Genomic DNA, 16,817 nt, shown 5'->3' with positions numbered 1-16,817 from the left:
ATAAATAGCCCAGCAAGATAATTTTATTCCACACTACTAACAATTTTAACTGAGTAAAAATGAGGGGAAAAGATGGTATGACCACGTAGCTCGATGAATCCCAACCCTGGTTTTGTTTGTCAAGGATGCTCCGAAATTTTTCAAGGGCTGTTGTTTTAAAAAAAACACCTTATTTCAATTCAACTTCTTTTACATATATAACATCCTACGTAACACATCTTTTGAGGATAGAGAAGGAGAATAAATACAGGGCTGCACTTCCACGAAGGTTGGGAATCACCATGTGCTGGGTGCAGGCAACAGAGGATGTTTGTGGAGATGCTCACAATGAACAGAAGAGACGGACGTGATGGAACAGAAACCTGGCATTCTGAATGTAAACAACTGCTGATGTCCTGCAAGATCCATGCTCAGAAGATTCAGCACCACACAGTGTGAAACAACATGGTTCTTATCTGGCAACTGCCTGATGACAGTGTCCTAGGATCAGCTAAGCACTGAGAAAGAGCCAAACTTGACTTGTTCTTTCGTTACAATACTCTTGGTTTAGAATTGTTTAGGGCACAGTTTCTTAAACTGTGTTTTGTAAGATATTTACAGACATTTCATGAAAAAAAAAGGGGGTCAGTGTTCAATTAAATTTGGGAAACACTAATTTAACAAAGTTCTAAACAGACTTTTAAAGTAGAGGACTGTCAAGTCAGGATACATGGTCATCTCCATGGGGGAAGCCTGAGATATCATAATTCTCCATTCATTTTCTTAGTGGGAGGAACCATACACCCCCACCCCCCAACCAGCAAACATTAAGCAACACCAGGAGGATCATTCATATTCAGAGAACAGTTTAGGAAATGCTGGTTTAGGTAACAGGATTTCATCAGTTTTCCAGTATTCTCTTTGGGTCCCTGGACTCCAGTTTTCCCAATCTCAAATTTACCCCTTGTAGCAACCCAGACTCCAGGGCTCCTACATGTTCAAAGGATAAAGCCCCACACCCCATGAAGCCTTGAAGGCCCTTTACAGCCTGACCCCAGGCTGCCTTTCCTGCTCTGCTTCCCAATGCTCTGGGCAGTCTCCACTCCAGCCAACCAGTGTTCCCTGCCTGTGGGCACGTGTCGGGGCCTGCCATCAATCAGGGTCAGAATGCTGACCCCTACATCAGCGTTCAGCTTAAATCCTACCGTCTCCATCAAACTTCCCTCACCTCTCCAACTATGAGTCATCTCTTTCTCTGATTCTATTTCACTGCTTATTTGTATCACTTAATTGGCACAAGCACTTAAACTTCTATTTATTGAGCAAGGTACTGTGCCACTTTCCAGAGGGGATAGTAACCCTGTGCTCAATCCGGTGCGCTGAAGGTAAGGAAGAAGGTGGGAGAGAGGACAAGTCAGGAAGACATACCAACAGCAGTTACATTAGTGGAGTGCTCAACACGTATGCCCCAGTGATGCCCCAGAGAAGCATGTAAGATGCTTCTCATGGATTGTCTCACTGAAAACTTAAACAGCCCTTAGGAATAGGCATCATGATCATCCCCAGTTTACAGATGAGGAAACCGTTAAGAATTTGTTCAAGGTCACCCACTTAATCTGGGGCTTGAATCTTGGTTTCCTTGCTTGCAGAGCCCAAACCCCTTTACCATAGCACTTCCTGCCTTATGATTATAAGAGGCAGACTACTCAGAAAATAGGAGGGAAAGCTCAAACCCAGCTGCTGTTAGTGGTACTGGTGGGAGGGCATGAAGATTTGATGAAAAAGGTGGCATTTAAAATACATCTTAAAGGACTTGGCGGGGGGGGGGGGGGGCATTTCAATAGCAGGAGATGGGGGAGAAAAGATATTCCAGGCTGAAGGAGGAGAAAGAGTGGCTATGTGTGGGCAGCAGTGTGGTGTGTATTCTGCAGAAGCTTAGCCTAAGTGTAAGGGAGTGGTACTGTCCCCTTGCAAAAAGACCAGTTGTGACTCACAGTGTGGTCCATAGATCAATGCTGATCCATAAACACTATTACTGGCCCATGAAGAAATAAGCATTTCTAATCTGTGAGAATAAGAGCTTAGAAATTTTTACAGCAGTTGGACAAAGTATGTTTATAACTGTTAAATTCAATAATTTAAAAATTGGGGCTTATTTTATATATCTTTTAGATTTAATTTTCCTATAATTCATTTTTATTGTATTTGTAAAAGCACTGGCTCAAGATAAACTGGAAATTAAAACAAAACAAGAAAATAACAAACTGGTCCTTTACCACATTTACTTGGAGAGAACTAAACCAGAAACTCAAAAGAGCAAGGATCTTGTCTGACACTTTTTAGTTTAACAACATGTGCTTTGCTCAAAGCTGGTGCTCAATCAACTGGGAGAAATTCATCGAGATGACACCCAGAAGGTAGCCAGCGCTTGAGTATCCATATATGTGCAAGACACTGCCTTGGTCTGGATCTGACCCTGGTAATCATCTTGCTTTGCATTCATCACCTTTCACTTTATTTTTATTATTTTTAGAGACAGGGTCTTGCTCTGTCATCCAGGCTGGAGTGCAGTGGCACAATCGATCCTAGCTCACTGCAGTCTCGACCTCCTGGGCTCAAGCAATCCTTTCACCTCAGCCTCCTGGGTAGCTACTACAGGTGTGTGTCATCATGTCAGGCTAATTTTTAATTTTAGTAGAGACAGGGTCTTACTATATGGCCCAGGCTGGTCTCAAACTCCTGGCCTCCAGTGGTCCTCCCACCTCAGCCTCTCAAAGTGCTGGGATTACAGGTGTGAGCTACTGGGGCTGGCCATCCTTTGCTTTAAAACTGAAGGACAGTTATTAAAATACGGACATCCCAACAGAGAAGGTAAACATCTTGAAATGTCAAAAATTTTAAGAAATGACTTCTTCAGATCACTTTTTGAACTAACTGTATATATATGTGTATATATAGTTTGTATGTATATGTTTCCTTTTTTCTCTAAAGAAAAAAAAAAAGAACTCAGCTGCTTGTTTTTTTTTTTTTCTGGAGACCGAGTCTCACTCTGTTGCCCAGGCTGGAGGCTGGAGTGCAGTGGTGTGATCTTGGTTCACTGCAACCTCCACCTCCTGGGTTCAAGCAATTCTCATGACTCAGCCTCCTGAGTAGCTGGGACTACAGGCACACACCACCACGCCCAGCTAATTTTTTGTATTTTAGTAGAGATGAAGTTTCACCATGTTGCCCAGGCTGGTCTCAATCTTCTGAGCTCAGACAATCCGCCCACCTCAGCCTCCCAAAGTGCTAGGATTATAAGCATGAGCCACCGTGGCCAGACTCAGCTGCTTTTAAAATGCTGAATGTTGGCTGTGTTTCTGTAAAGCTATCTATAGAAAATGCTATACTGTTCTCTAGCAAACCTCCAAGCTCTACTACTTTCCCATATATACATCTTTGATCTCAATATTCAGGAACTGGGAGCTCGGGCCAGAGTACCTGTATAGACATAGTTGCCAGTATAATTGGGTGAGGAGAATGGGAGTGGAGCATTTAGAGCCCATTTCATTCAAAGTAAGGAGAGGAAATCATTACATTTTTGGGGGAAATCATTACATGTTTTGGGAGACCACTTATAAATAATAGAAAAGGAAAAAAAGCATAGTAATGGGAGTGAGACCCCACCTAGTGGTACCAAGAGGTAACTTTTAATTTACTAGAAGTTGTGATTGGTAAGCCTCACTTTCCACCACACTTGCTCCCAGGAATGACCACATAATTTAGTGCTAGAAAGGCTGTCAAGCAAAACAACTATGTCTATTCAACATGACTATGCACAGATAATAAAAATGCTCATCTTCACAGAAATTGCCTTTTGAAATAAATTCTGGCTCACTGCTTTTATTTCCATTATTTTCATGTCAATGACAATAAACACTAAGACATTTCTTATTGCTTATACAAAATATTTTCCTGAAACCTTACAACCTTCCTTAAATCTTATAAATTTTAGAAAAATGTCTCACATTTCTAACATTTTTTAGTCACACCTATGACATTCTATCAAATCAAATAAAGGTTTTTGTTTTTTAAAGTTTAGATAATAACTGTCAAACAATTAACCATGCTAGGTCTTTTGCCCTTAAAGGTGTTCTATATACTGGATAATCAAAGTGAGCACCTTGCATGGCCTTCAAGGAGTTATTTGGAAAGAAGCCTTAAACTCTAATTTTAAAAAACAAAAATGAAAAAAGAAGAGGTTTGTGTTTAAGGAAATGTTTTTCTTTTTAATGTAAAATCAAGTAATCAAATGTTACTGATTTTCAAATCTGATTAAGAATCATAAAATCTCTAAAACAAGTAATGAGCTTCATCTCATAATTCAGAACTGCAATGGAGATAGCCAGGTAGTGATGAAATCTGGGTAACTGGTATATCTTACTCAAGGCCTGTTTCTCCAAAACATTCTTCAAGCTCATATTCACTCTTCTAAACTCCCTTTTCTCTCTCCTTCCCTCTAAGTAAAATAAACAACTTAGAAAGACTGTTATAAAATACTTCCATACTGTCTTTTAGGGATTTCTTAAGAGAAGGAGATTTCTGTATGTATTACTTACCTAAGAATATGGGCCAGGTGCGGTGGCTTACTTCTGTAATCCCAGAACTTTGGGAGGCAAGGAAGGTGAATCACTTGAGGCCAGGAGTTTGAGAACAGCCTGGCCAACAACGCGAAACCCTGTCTCTACTGAATATACAAAAATTAGCTGCGTGTGTAGTCCCAGCCCGTGTGTAGGCTGAGGCAGGAGAACTGCTTGAACCCAGGAGGTGGAGGTCGCATTGAGCCAAGATGGTGCTTCTGCACTCCAGCCTGGGCAGCAGAGTGAGACCCTATGTCTAGCTCAAAAAAAAAAAAAAAAAGAAAATAATAATATGAGAATTATATTGATTTGGTAAATTTATTTTAATAATCTGGCTTATTCTTAGTTTGAAAGAGGACTAAGGGCCTTTTGTTTTAATGTATTCTACTGGTTACATAAATAACAACATATGACTAGGAATTTGTAATTTAGGTGAGGAAGAAATTAATACCTGTGAAAAATGATAAAATCCCCAAATTTAATGCAGACGGTAAATTAATGTCACAGGCTGTAAGAGAGAATTCACTTATCGTTCCTTGGCAAAAGTCACCATAATAAGGCTCCTGTTATTTAATGGGAACTTTCTAAGAACCCAATTCTCAGCTGTACTGTACATTTAATGGACATATTAAAGCAAAGCAGTACCAGATCCACATCATATGAAATATCCACTAGAACTTGAATGTGTGGGGAACTTTTATTACAGAGGACACAATTTTATAGTTTTAGTCAGGTCTTAGTAGATTATCTGCTTTGTAGACTATCCAAGGCATAACATAAATCCTAGGCAGCAGCAAGCTCTTCACGTGAGCTTTCTTTGGCGCTCAGATCAGAGCCTATTAAAAAAAACTAAACATCTTTCTATAGCAAGGCACAATGCAAGAGAAATATACTGTAAATATAATCATATGAAGCATACCAAAACACATAAAAATTCAGAATTCTTTTGAATATCTTTTCAACTGATGATATTTAATAACAGAGTTGATTAATTTTTCATTTAGGGTAATCCACTAATCTAATTTAAAAACTGTATCTTATAGAATAGTCCAGATTCTTCAAATTATTCTACCTGTTCCAGGGTCTGATTTATAGTGTGGTTAAAAGATTTACAATTTTCAAGTGGCTTTGTTACAGTTTCATCACTGCTTCTCCCATATGAGACAACAGCACTTTCTTGACTAGTAATTACAATAAATAAAATAGCAATTAGTCCAAATAATACAATTATTAGTGGCAGGAAATTTTATCCTCCATCATTACTACCAATCCAAATATTCTGCATATACCAATTAGGTCTCGAAATGGTTGTCAGGGTTATTCCTCGAGAGAAGAGAAAATCAAGCTCTCATCAATTCTTATTTCTTTCTTTCTTTTTTTTTGAGATGGAGTCTCACTCTGTCGCCCAGGCTGGAGTGCAGTGGTGCCATCTCAGCTCAATGCAAGCTCCGCCTCCCAGGTTTATGCCATTCTCCTGCCTCAGCCTCCCGAGTAGCTGGGACTACAGGCATCCGCCACCACGCCTAGTTAATTTTTGTTTTTGTATTTTTAGTAGAGACGGGGTTTCACCGTGTCAGCCAGGATGGTCTCGATCTCCTGACCTCATGATCCACCCGCCTCAGCCTCCCAAAGTGCTGGGATTACAGGCGTGAGCCACCATGCCCGGCCTTCTTCTTCTTCTTCTTCTTTTTTTTTTTTAAAACAGATACAACTATGAAAATTTATGAGCCAGGTGTGGAGGTTCACGCCTATATCCCAGCACTTTGGGAGGCTGAGGCAGGTAGATCGCTTGAGCCCAGGAGTTTGAGACCAGTGTGTGCAACACGGCGAGACCCAGTCTCCACAAAAAATACAAAAAACTACCTGGGCATGGTGGGATGCACCTGTAGTTCCAGCTACTGGGGGAGAGGGGTCTAGGGTGGGAGGACCGCTTGAGCCCGGGAGGTCGAGGCTGCAGTGAGCCATGATCGTGCCACTGCACTCTAGCCTGGGAGATGGAATGAGGCCCTGTCTCAAAGAAAAAATTTATGAAAAGAATGGAAAGTTTGTTGAATAGCAGTCAGCAGAAAATTTCTCAGTACTAAGTCTAAGCACCCTACTCTTTGATCATTCAACTTAAGAGGTGACTTAGATAAGTAATTCAGTATCTAACTATATTAAGATGGGTAAATGATACACAACTACAACTTCAAGGGGGAAAATGATTTCAGAGATAACAGAAATAGCATGACATTTTCAAAAGGAGAAGTGAAAAGGAGTATTTTCTTGAATGTAAGACAATAGGTTGTGAGAATATCTTCACAGCTTAGAATGTGAGGTGAAGTCTGATTTATCTTTGGAACTCTAAAGAGAGATTGACAAAATTTTCAGGGATGGACATACAAAAAATGTAAAGACCACAAAAAAGGAAAACAACGAAACTAAAACAACATATGAGGAACAGTGAAGGAACTAGTAAAGAAATGGAAATGTCAGGTCAGGTGTCCCATGACATGTCCCCCAAGCATGAGAACTTAGCGGATGAGTCCCCGGGAAGGTCCAGCGCAGTACTACCTAGTGCACGCAACAACTGTCCTGCTGGCTGCAAGCCTCAGCTAGCAGGTGCCTACTGTCCTCCCCTCTGTGCTGGCTTTCAGCAAATTCATATGCTGAGCTGACTGAACCCTTATCTTCTTCCATCTGGAAGGACAGAAAAGCAACAAGTCTCATATTACAGAATGATACTCTTCACCATATAGAGGTTTAAGATCAAAGCAACAAGTTGGCATTCACAATCTGAGGCACAAAAGAATGTTCAAAGAACAGTACATTTACTGTCACAAAAGAGGGCTAACAGGAACTTCTTAAGGGGAACACAAGCATACAAAATAAAGCCATGATTTTTCAGTGCACAAAGCTCTAACTAAACATATATTACAGCTAAGTTAAAACCAAATTTCTTTCAATAAAATTCAGTTTCTTCTATTAAATTCATTTGCCACCAAGATTTAGGGTTCTTATTGAAAAGGTATGTCTAATTTCTCACCTTTCCTGCTTCCCTTCTCAGAAGACTTCTCTACTCTAACTGGACTTCATGGCCTTAGAAATGTTGAGCATGTGTGCAAAGGGCTTCACCTGATCTATTTGTTAACAAAAGAAATTTAATCCTTAATTTGAAACAGATTTTTAATGAGGGTCAATAATTTATATAAATTTCAGTTCTTTTTCTGTATTTGTATTAGAGATCTTCTAAGGAAGTTTAAAATGTTTCCATAGCCATCTTTATTTTAAATCTTATTAAATTACAAGACAATGTCCTTAATGAATAAAAAACAATTTTGCCTCATCTCTATGTATTTTTCCAGGATTAAGACTGACCAATAATTATTTCTATGAAAGATGCAATGCTGAATTTCTGACATAAACAAAAACTAAGCAGAATTTTTTGGTTTCAAGGGTATACTAAGTTTATGTGAAGATACCTTAATAGCTTTGCCTATAACACAGGGGAAGAGGGGAAAGGAAAATAATCAAAATGAGCTTTGTTTATTCAAAAGAAAATTGTTAATAAGTTTTGAATTCATCTTTTTTTTTTTTTTTTTTTAAGAAGAAGTCCCACTCTGCTGTCCAGGCTGGAGTGAAGTGGCATGATCTTGGCTCACTGCAATCTCCAACTCCTGGCTTCAAGCGATTCTCTTGCCTCAGCCTCTTGAGTAGCTGGGATTACAGGCGCCTGCCACCACACCCCAGCTAATTTTTGTATTTTTAGTAGAGATGGGGTTTCACCATGTTGGCCAGGATGGCCTCGAACTCTTGACCTTAAGGGATCCACCCGTCTTGGCCTCCCAAAATGCTGGGATTACAGGTGTGAGCCACTACCTGGCCTTAATCATCCTTAAGAAGTACTAACTTGATTAAAGATTAAAAAGCTCTTAAAGATATCTGATATCCATACAGTTTTCCTCTCTGTCACAGGAGTAAATAGTTACGCTATTATGGATCACACCCATGGAATATTGCTCAGTGCAGTTTAAAAAACTGATGCATTCAAAATTTAGAGGCTGCATCAGCAGAAAGATGTATATGGGCACTTGTTCTCCATGCAGCTATGAACAAATGCCCACCTAGTGGTCACTCACTGCTCGATGTGAGTAACTGTTTTCTCAGCCTGGCTTTTAGTGGAGCACAGTATTTCTTCTTTTTGCTCTTCTATGATGCTGATGGTAAATAAACAGACCACAATATGTAAAATGATCATGTGACAGGTGAAGAACCTGGAGGCCCAGAGGTGAAGTGACTTGGTTAGGACCCACTGGGAGTAGTACCAACTGCAGCACCAGCATTCAGGTCTGCCGCTCTCTCAACAGTGTTCTTTCCCACTTGTTACACCACCTGATTGGAGAGTGGCTTGCAGAAAGAACATCTCACCAATATCCTATTCTCACTGTGATCTTTCAGAGATGAATGTTCAGCTTACTGTTTTATTAGAGTATTACAGAATCTGTGATTTCTTTGATTTATGATCTCCTTTCTCCATTATTCTTAAATCTAGCTTTGCTAAAAAAAAAGTGGTTTGATTTAAGCCAGTATGATATATGAAAATATGATTTCATAAAAATATAATTAGTCACAATATGAAAGTTATATTTATATGACAAAACAGTTGGCCAGAGTGTGCTTTTAAATAATGAGCTCTCCTTTTGCTTTAGAGTTAAACAATTAGATACTCAAAAATGTGATAGAAAGCCACTGTTTTTAAAGTCACCTACTGATAAAATTGTGATACACATATTTGGCTCAGCCAAAAGTGAAGGTAAATCTTTAAGTTTGTTTTAATTTAGTTCTCATTTTAAATATAAAATTTAGTTGACTACAACTTAAACACCCATTTGTATACTCATCTGTAATTATTACACCATTGTAATTTGAAATAGAATATTTTTTAAAGTTGAAGCTAATAATAAAAAACCTGAAAGGTTTAGTAAATCTTTAAACAGCTCAATATTATGAACTCATAGAGTTTTATAAAAGGTTATTTAAGTGGTGCTTCGTAAAAGCCATTCATTTGATCAGATGAACACAGAAAGATTAGAAACCTTGAGAATAAAACAGAATTTAAAATTCAAATGAACATAGAGAAAGATCAGAAACCTTGAGAATAAAAAATAATTAAAAAATACATGATTAAGAATCTGTAAGAAACCAACAGGGCAAGAAATGGAAAAGTGTCAATTTCTAAAAAGAAAAATAATAACTTATATTACTTTTCCCCTTCAAACCATACTTAATACATAGTTTTAGTATCTTAATATAAAAAGTTCTAGAATTTAAGCTTTCATCCCTTTTTATCAAAAGACATTCCTAAACTATTATTTTTTGTACAAACTGACAGAATGAATCTGTCTGTGGAGATAAAGATAAGACATACATACACATTGTTCAATTTATAGATGCACTAAATAGTAGCCAGGATATGAAATGCTTCAGCAGCCATTACAATACACAAACATAAATATGCACATGTATTTACAATACAGATTAAGGCAAGATAAAAAAAATGGGCAACTCTCACTTCCAAATATGTAGCTTTAATTACTCAACATGCAGGAGCATTCATAAATATGAATAACATGACAAGCAGAAGCATTAGAATTGTACTAGAAAAGGTAGTTAAGGTGTAAAAATATATTAACAAGGTATAGATCTCTGTTCTGTGATCACGTTGAATTTTTATTTTTATCTGAATTTTCTTCTCAAAGAGGAAATGGATTTTTTTTTTTTAGGTTTTAACGTATATGTTAATAAAGGTCAAATTATTCAGAGACAGGGCCATGCTAACAAAAATGCCCCACTCTTTATTTATGCCTCTGCCCATCTTTTGATATTGTTTAATTGACCTTTAGCATGCAGAAGAGTTAATGAGGCTCTACTCCTCCTACTCTACCTAAGTTTGCTCAGCTGATTCCTTGCCCTCGACAATGGCTGCAGTGCGATGAACTCGTCACTTAAAGCAACTGTGTTGGAGTACATCTATAAGTGGACAGAAAAGGGATGGACACACAACAAGTCAGTGAGCTGTATTCATCACCTAAGAGACAGACACAGGACAAGCTTTGTAAATACATCTGTTCCTACACGAGGAGTAAATATCATACGTGATACACATACATGACTAACATTTGTAGGGCTGTTGGCTGTGCCATCAAAAGAATTTATTCTTCACTCTTAACACCACATTGTTATTCTGGAGAAAAACCAGGCTCAGAAAACATGCTGACAGCTCTTCCTTTGATACGATTTTTCCAGCTACTTTTGGTAAACAATGAAGTAGCTGATAGCTTTCTAGCCATTTCTCCACCATTTGAAATCAGGAATGACATAAAGCTAAAATAATGACTACTGCCTGTAGCAAAGGAATAATGTTACATACAGGATTTCAATGACCATATACTGTTTCAAGCAAAAAAAAGGAAAGGAAAAAACACACCAACCCCAGCAGGCTAGAAGATCCCTGAGTAGAAGTAGAGACTTCCTTCTTGGATTAGACCACCTAGAACATCCAATTAAGTCATTTAGAAGGAAATTTGGTGGGCCAAGAAGGAAGACTATACTAGCTTTTATACATAGATAAAATGATTGGTTCACTGTACATTCCATTTTTAATCAAATAGACTAAATCAATTTTTAGCTTTATAGTGAAAGAACCAAAATATATAAAAGCACTTTTAACTTGTCTAATGGCCTACCTTAAGGTAGCCCAAATATTTCCTATGTATTCCTTTAAAAAGAGGCTATAGGAAAGGTAACAAGAACTAATATTATCACCTTTTATATTATTAAGAAATCTCTATGAAAACATGTAAGTTTGCAAATGCTCTGCCTAAAGTAGAATTTCTAAGGATAAATATAAATAAATCTGATTACAGGTTGAGTATCTCCAATCTGAAAATCCAAAATCTGAAACTTTTTGAGTGCAGACATGATGCTCAAAGAAAATGCTCATTGAAGCAGTTCAGATTTTGTACTAAGGATGCTAAATCAATAAGTATAATGCAAATATTCTAAAATTTTAAACAGTCTGAAATCTGAAACAAGCACTTTGGATAAAGGATACTGAACCTATATTTACTCTTATAAAGAATTAAGGTTTTTTTTTGTGAGACGGAGTCTCACTTTGTCGCCTAGGGTGGACTGCAACCTCTGCCCCCCAGATTCAAGCGATTCTCATGCCTTAGTCTCCTGAGTAGCTGGGACTAAAGGAGTGTGCCACCATGCCCAGCTAATTTTTTTACTTTTTAAAAATTTTTATTTATTATTATTTTTTGAGATGGAGTCTCACTCTGTCGCCCAGGCTGGAGTGCAGTGGCGCCATCTCAGCTCACTGCAACCTCCACCTCCCAGGTTCAAATGATTCTCCTCCCAAGTAGCTGGGACTAGAGGTGCCTGCCACCATGCCCGGCTAATTTTTTTTGTATTTTTAGTAGAGACGGTGTTTCACCATGTTGGCCAGGATGGTCTTGATCTCCTGACCTCGTGATCCACCTGCCTCGGCCTCCCAAAGTGCTGGGATTACAAGCGTGAGCCACCATGCCTGGCCTATTTTTTAAATTTTTAATAGAGACAGGCTTTCACCATGTTGGCCAGGCTGGTCTCCAATTCCTGAGCTCAAGCCATCCACCCGCCTCGGCCTCCCAAAGTGCTGGAATTACAGGTGTGAGCCACTGCACCCGGTCTCAAGAATTAAGTATTTAAAACAATGCCATCCATATATTTTGGTGAAATATAACTGTATTTAGGTCAAAACAGGGAGACAAATTATTCTCCATAAAGATCTAGAGTAAGTATAATGGACAAAGCCTTAAAAATAGTACTCTTTTATTGTGAATTTTTTTTTCAGAAGATTAGGAATAATAAGATAGGCAAACTTTCTGATATATATTTAAGTAATATATTGCAGAGTGGAAAAGTCTGTCCACACTGATATAAATATATACACATGGACAGATAGAGGAATCAGATTATGCAAATTGTTTTAGCCCCATTTGGAGATCAGTATAACAGAGCAACATTCTCAACCTCATTTTACTTATAATGATAACTGTTTTACTGAGGATCAACTATATACAGGCTCAGTGTGAGGTACTTCATACTCGTTATCTCTAACAACCATGTAAAGTAGCAATTATTTTTCTGATTTTATAGAGGAGGAAACTGAGGCTTATGAAGTGCTTGATCAAGGACACAGATATGAACTGTTGAAACAATATCTGAATTCAAGTTTGTCAGGCTTCACAGGCCTATGCTGTCTCAATGGTGTGAATGTGTATATTGGCTAGGATTCGGTTATCAAAGCAAATAAATACTAAAGAAATGTTGTGGACATGAACTACTGAAATTAAAACTAATGCACTGGTCAGGAAGCCTAACTTACATCACCAAATGTTTAGGAAGTAGTTTTTCTATTTGTAGGATGAATATACAACTAAATTTCCAAAATTCATTTGGCATGTTACAAGCATGTTTAAAAAATCTCAACCTGGGAAGAACTAAATGATTAAAAAACTCAGGGCATAAGAGTTGACTAGAATATATTTTTTAGAGTATTTATCCAATACTACGATAGAGTTAAAAGGACAAACTGAGAGATTTCTAGCTCATGTACTAGTCAAATATATAAAAAAGACACATTCAACTAAATAGCTACTATCCTTGAGCATCTACTAAGTATTTGGAAATTATTTCATTTAATCTTCACTAGAAAGGTAACAAAAGAGATATTTCTATCATAATTTTACTAATGAGGACACTGAGATTCAAAGTCACAGAGATACCAAGTGGAAGACCTGGGATTTGAACTGAGATCTATCAGGCCCCAAAGATTCTTAAGCACTATGTAACATACTGCTAATATTTGCTGTGGTTTAATATTTATTAATAAATGTTTAGTGAGATAATGTATTTTAAAAAATTCTATTCTGTACAAATTATTTAGGTTAAATAATTCATTTCATACTTTTTTGGTGAAAATAATATAATCAGAAAAAATATTACTCGGCCGGGTGCAGTGGCTCACACCTGTAATTCCAGCGCTTCGGGAGGCCAAGGCAGGCGGATCATGAGGTCAGGGGATCGAGACCAGTCTAGCCAACATGGTGAAACCCCGTCTCTACTAAAAATACAAAAAATAGCCAGGTGTGGAGGCAGGTGCCTGTAATCCCAGCTACTCACAAGGCTGAGAGAGGAGAATTGCTTGAACCCAGGAGGCAGAGTTTGCAGTGATCCAAGATCGTGCCACTACACTCCAGCCTGGGTGACAGAGCAAGACTCCGTCTCGGAAAAAAAAAAAAAAGAAAAATTACTCAAATTCTTATGTTTCTAAAGACATGGCTATAGATCTTCATTATATATATATGATAGAATGCTGTGATATTACTTTAAAAATATTTACTATTATTATCTGGATATAATTTGATAGTTTCATACCTAAAAACATAAAGTTTTATTAACAACACAATGTAATTAAAAAAATAACTTATCAGTAGTCATAAAATTAATAGAAATAGTAAGAAATAACTTCAAAAATATCACACTGAACAATGTTTATGTTACAAAATAGTTGAAACAGGAATGGCTAATTTCCTATTTTCTGACATAATCAAATTATAATGACAGCTATTCATTATTAAAGATCCCTAACTAAAAAGATATTGAATTTATTATAAAAAGTGGTTACCTGTGCCTTTTCAGTACTTGTAGGGTGGAGGTGTCGGTCAAAGACCTTCTTTATGATATCAAGAAATAGACATGTAACAACCATGAGGATTATGGCAAACCAAGCAGAACCACTTGACAGGAGCTGAATAAACACAAAATACATATTCTGGGAGCCCAAAAATGGCCTGCAAAGAAAGAAAATGTGCTTAATAAAAGTGGAAACTGAAAGACTTAAATCAGGACATCATATAAAGACACTACAGTTGAAAGTAACAAGTACACCAAGAAAATGTTCAAAACTGAAATCAGTATAATTTAATTAACTGAACTAACAAAACAAGATAAGCTTTAATTGTTAAAAATAAAACAACTATAGTTTTTATTAGGAAAATGGCAAGCAGTTGACCAGATAACCCTATCTTAGTGGTAGTGGATCAGAAGAATAATGTAGTAATACGGACTTAAGGGACCAAGTAAAGCAAGAAAAAGTGTGTAATAAAATATTTTAGAAGGCCGATTATCCAAATCTTAGAATGAAAGCTTTATTCAGAGGCTCTTCTTCAAAAACATATTTTAAAATTAATGTACTCATGAATACTAGTTTTACATAGTAGTAAGTGTTATAAAGATATTCTTTTTGGGTTTTTGTATATACTACCTCAAAAGAATATGGTGAAATATAGAAATATTCATAAGAGTATCCTTTTATGATCCTAAATAGAAGTTAATATTTAGCTAATCCAAATTTTTTTGGCCTACCTTCAGAAGCTTTTTTTTGTCTGATAAATGGATCAAAGACATAGCAGGCAAATGTAATATAAATTCTCCAAAAGAGAGCCTTCAGTTGTCCATCACTTACCAAAGAATCTTAGGAGAAACATTAATTTTTAATCTATCTGAGTAGCCAGTTGAATATCTGATTCTATCAATGAAGATGATGCATACTATTTACTTTTGTGAGAAAAGTTAATGATTAATATTTAATGGTTCTATGTGACTTACTTTATTGTATATATTAATACATAATACATTAATACATAATATAACTAGTGTAAAGAAAATTGTGAAATAAGACAATTGGGGTTTAAATCTTGGCTTTGGTACTTTTTTGTCTTTGTGACCCTGAGGCTCAGTTTCTACACAGAAAAAAACAGGGATCATTATTATGATGAATCAATATCTTATATAAAAAAATCTAGAAAAACTGTAGATATTCAATAAATGTTAGTTTTTTCCTCTCCATATCAGTAAGATCAACTGAAGAAGTAAACTTACCAGGAGTCTGAAATCTGTTACGAGCAGAATATGTTCATAATGTAACCTATCACAATAAATGTTTATTATAGTTGAAGCAATCCAATTAAAATACAATATATTCACTCACCAGAGAATCCCTCCATAAAACAAGGAAAACACAAAATAAAATATAATAGATCCCCAGGTAACAAGATGGTTGATCCAAGTCCAAAAATGAGTTTCCAGAGCCATCTAAAAAAAAGTTTTTATATCCTTAGAAATATAAACAAATAAAGCTTTACCTTAACCTTTCAGATGAAACTCAAGAATAAACATAAGTATCTAAAAGTCTCTCAGAAGACAGATACAATCCCTCAAAATCCCTCAGAGATAAATATGAATGAAAAGGTCCTAGTACAAAATGAAATAATTTCAAGTTTATAATGTTTTTCTTCTTTGAGGAAACAGCATTCAAATTTCATGTGATTACTCTATTTTCAACTCCATGGCCTAAAACAAATTACGCTGTCTTGCACTATACACAGAGAAGCAAAATTTTTAGAGATTTTTAAAAATGTGATCATAAATATCAGCTGAGGCTTCCCAAAATAATAAACTTTAAAAATACTTTTTTGACAAAAATTTAACTATTAAAATAGTAACCAGTGAAATTAATCGTTATTGAAAATGGAAAAAGGGAAAGTATCTATGGCTAAAGAAATGAAGAAAGTTAACTAACTATGTAAACAGTTGCAAAATGTGTCCACATTTCTAATTTCAGTACCATACCTTTACTGTGACTGTAATAACCATGACTGTGAAGACCAAAGTGCCAAATGTCCAGTTTCCAAACATCTAAACAGAAAGAATACACTATTACATTACGTGTTAACATAATGTTAAATGTCAGGTAAAAAGTCATTTAATTCTCTACTAAAAATCCCTTGAATTATTTAAGTCAGGTACATTTGAAACTGGTGACTATACTCATAAAGTTAAAAGTATGAGAAGAACAGCATAAAGCATTATTTACATGTGTTATTATTACAGACAATGATCTTTTAGATATCATTATCAGACTGGAACCCAAAGATGGGTTTAGAATGGTGTGGCACAGACTATTTTTAGTTAGAATAATGTAGTCATTAGGGACTGCTTTATTGCTGTTGCACAGTAAAAATGGTAACAAAATCCTTTTCAATCACAAGTATTTTCAGAAACCTTTCCAACCAGACGTTACAGCAGAGCACATGCCACGGTATTGTTGGATACAGTACAGTAGAGCAGGAG

General features: G+C 36.6%; 1 protein-coding gene across 6 annotated transcripts in view; it reads right to left on the bottom strand.

Moving 5' to 3' along the window:
• Positions 1 to 16,817, bottom strand: part of ATP11B (ATPase phospholipid transporting 11B (putative)) — a 125,266-nt gene that overhangs the window by 5,989 nt on the left and 102,460 nt on the right. For 2 of the 6 annotated variants that reach the window (XM_031009492.3, XM_055381943.2), the window contains 3 exons: positions 16,317 to 16,382; positions 15,676 to 15,779; positions 14,311 to 14,476 (listed from right to left, as the gene is read on the bottom strand). In XM_031009492.3, coding sequence (XP_030865352.2) covers positions 14,311 to 14,476; positions 15,676 to 15,779; positions 16,317 to 16,382 — 336 coding nt within the window. Of the gene's footprint in view, positions 1 to 7,151; positions 7,278 to 10,521; positions 10,666 to 14,310; positions 14,477 to 15,675; positions 15,780 to 16,316; positions 16,383 to 16,817 lie in introns of those variants that run through there. The other 4 variants (XM_031009494.3, XM_055381939.2, XM_055381941.2 and 1 more) reach the window with 4 other exon arrangements.

The sequence above is a fragment of the Gorilla gorilla genome, chromosome 2, assembly GCF_029281585.2.
Source record: "Gorilla gorilla gorilla isolate KB3781 chromosome 2, NHGRI_mGorGor1-v2.1_pri, whole genome shotgun sequence".
NCBI lineage: Eukaryota > Metazoa > Chordata > Mammalia > Primates > Hominidae > Gorilla > Gorilla gorilla.
This window is presented reverse-complemented; position numbering and strand designations above follow the sequence as displayed.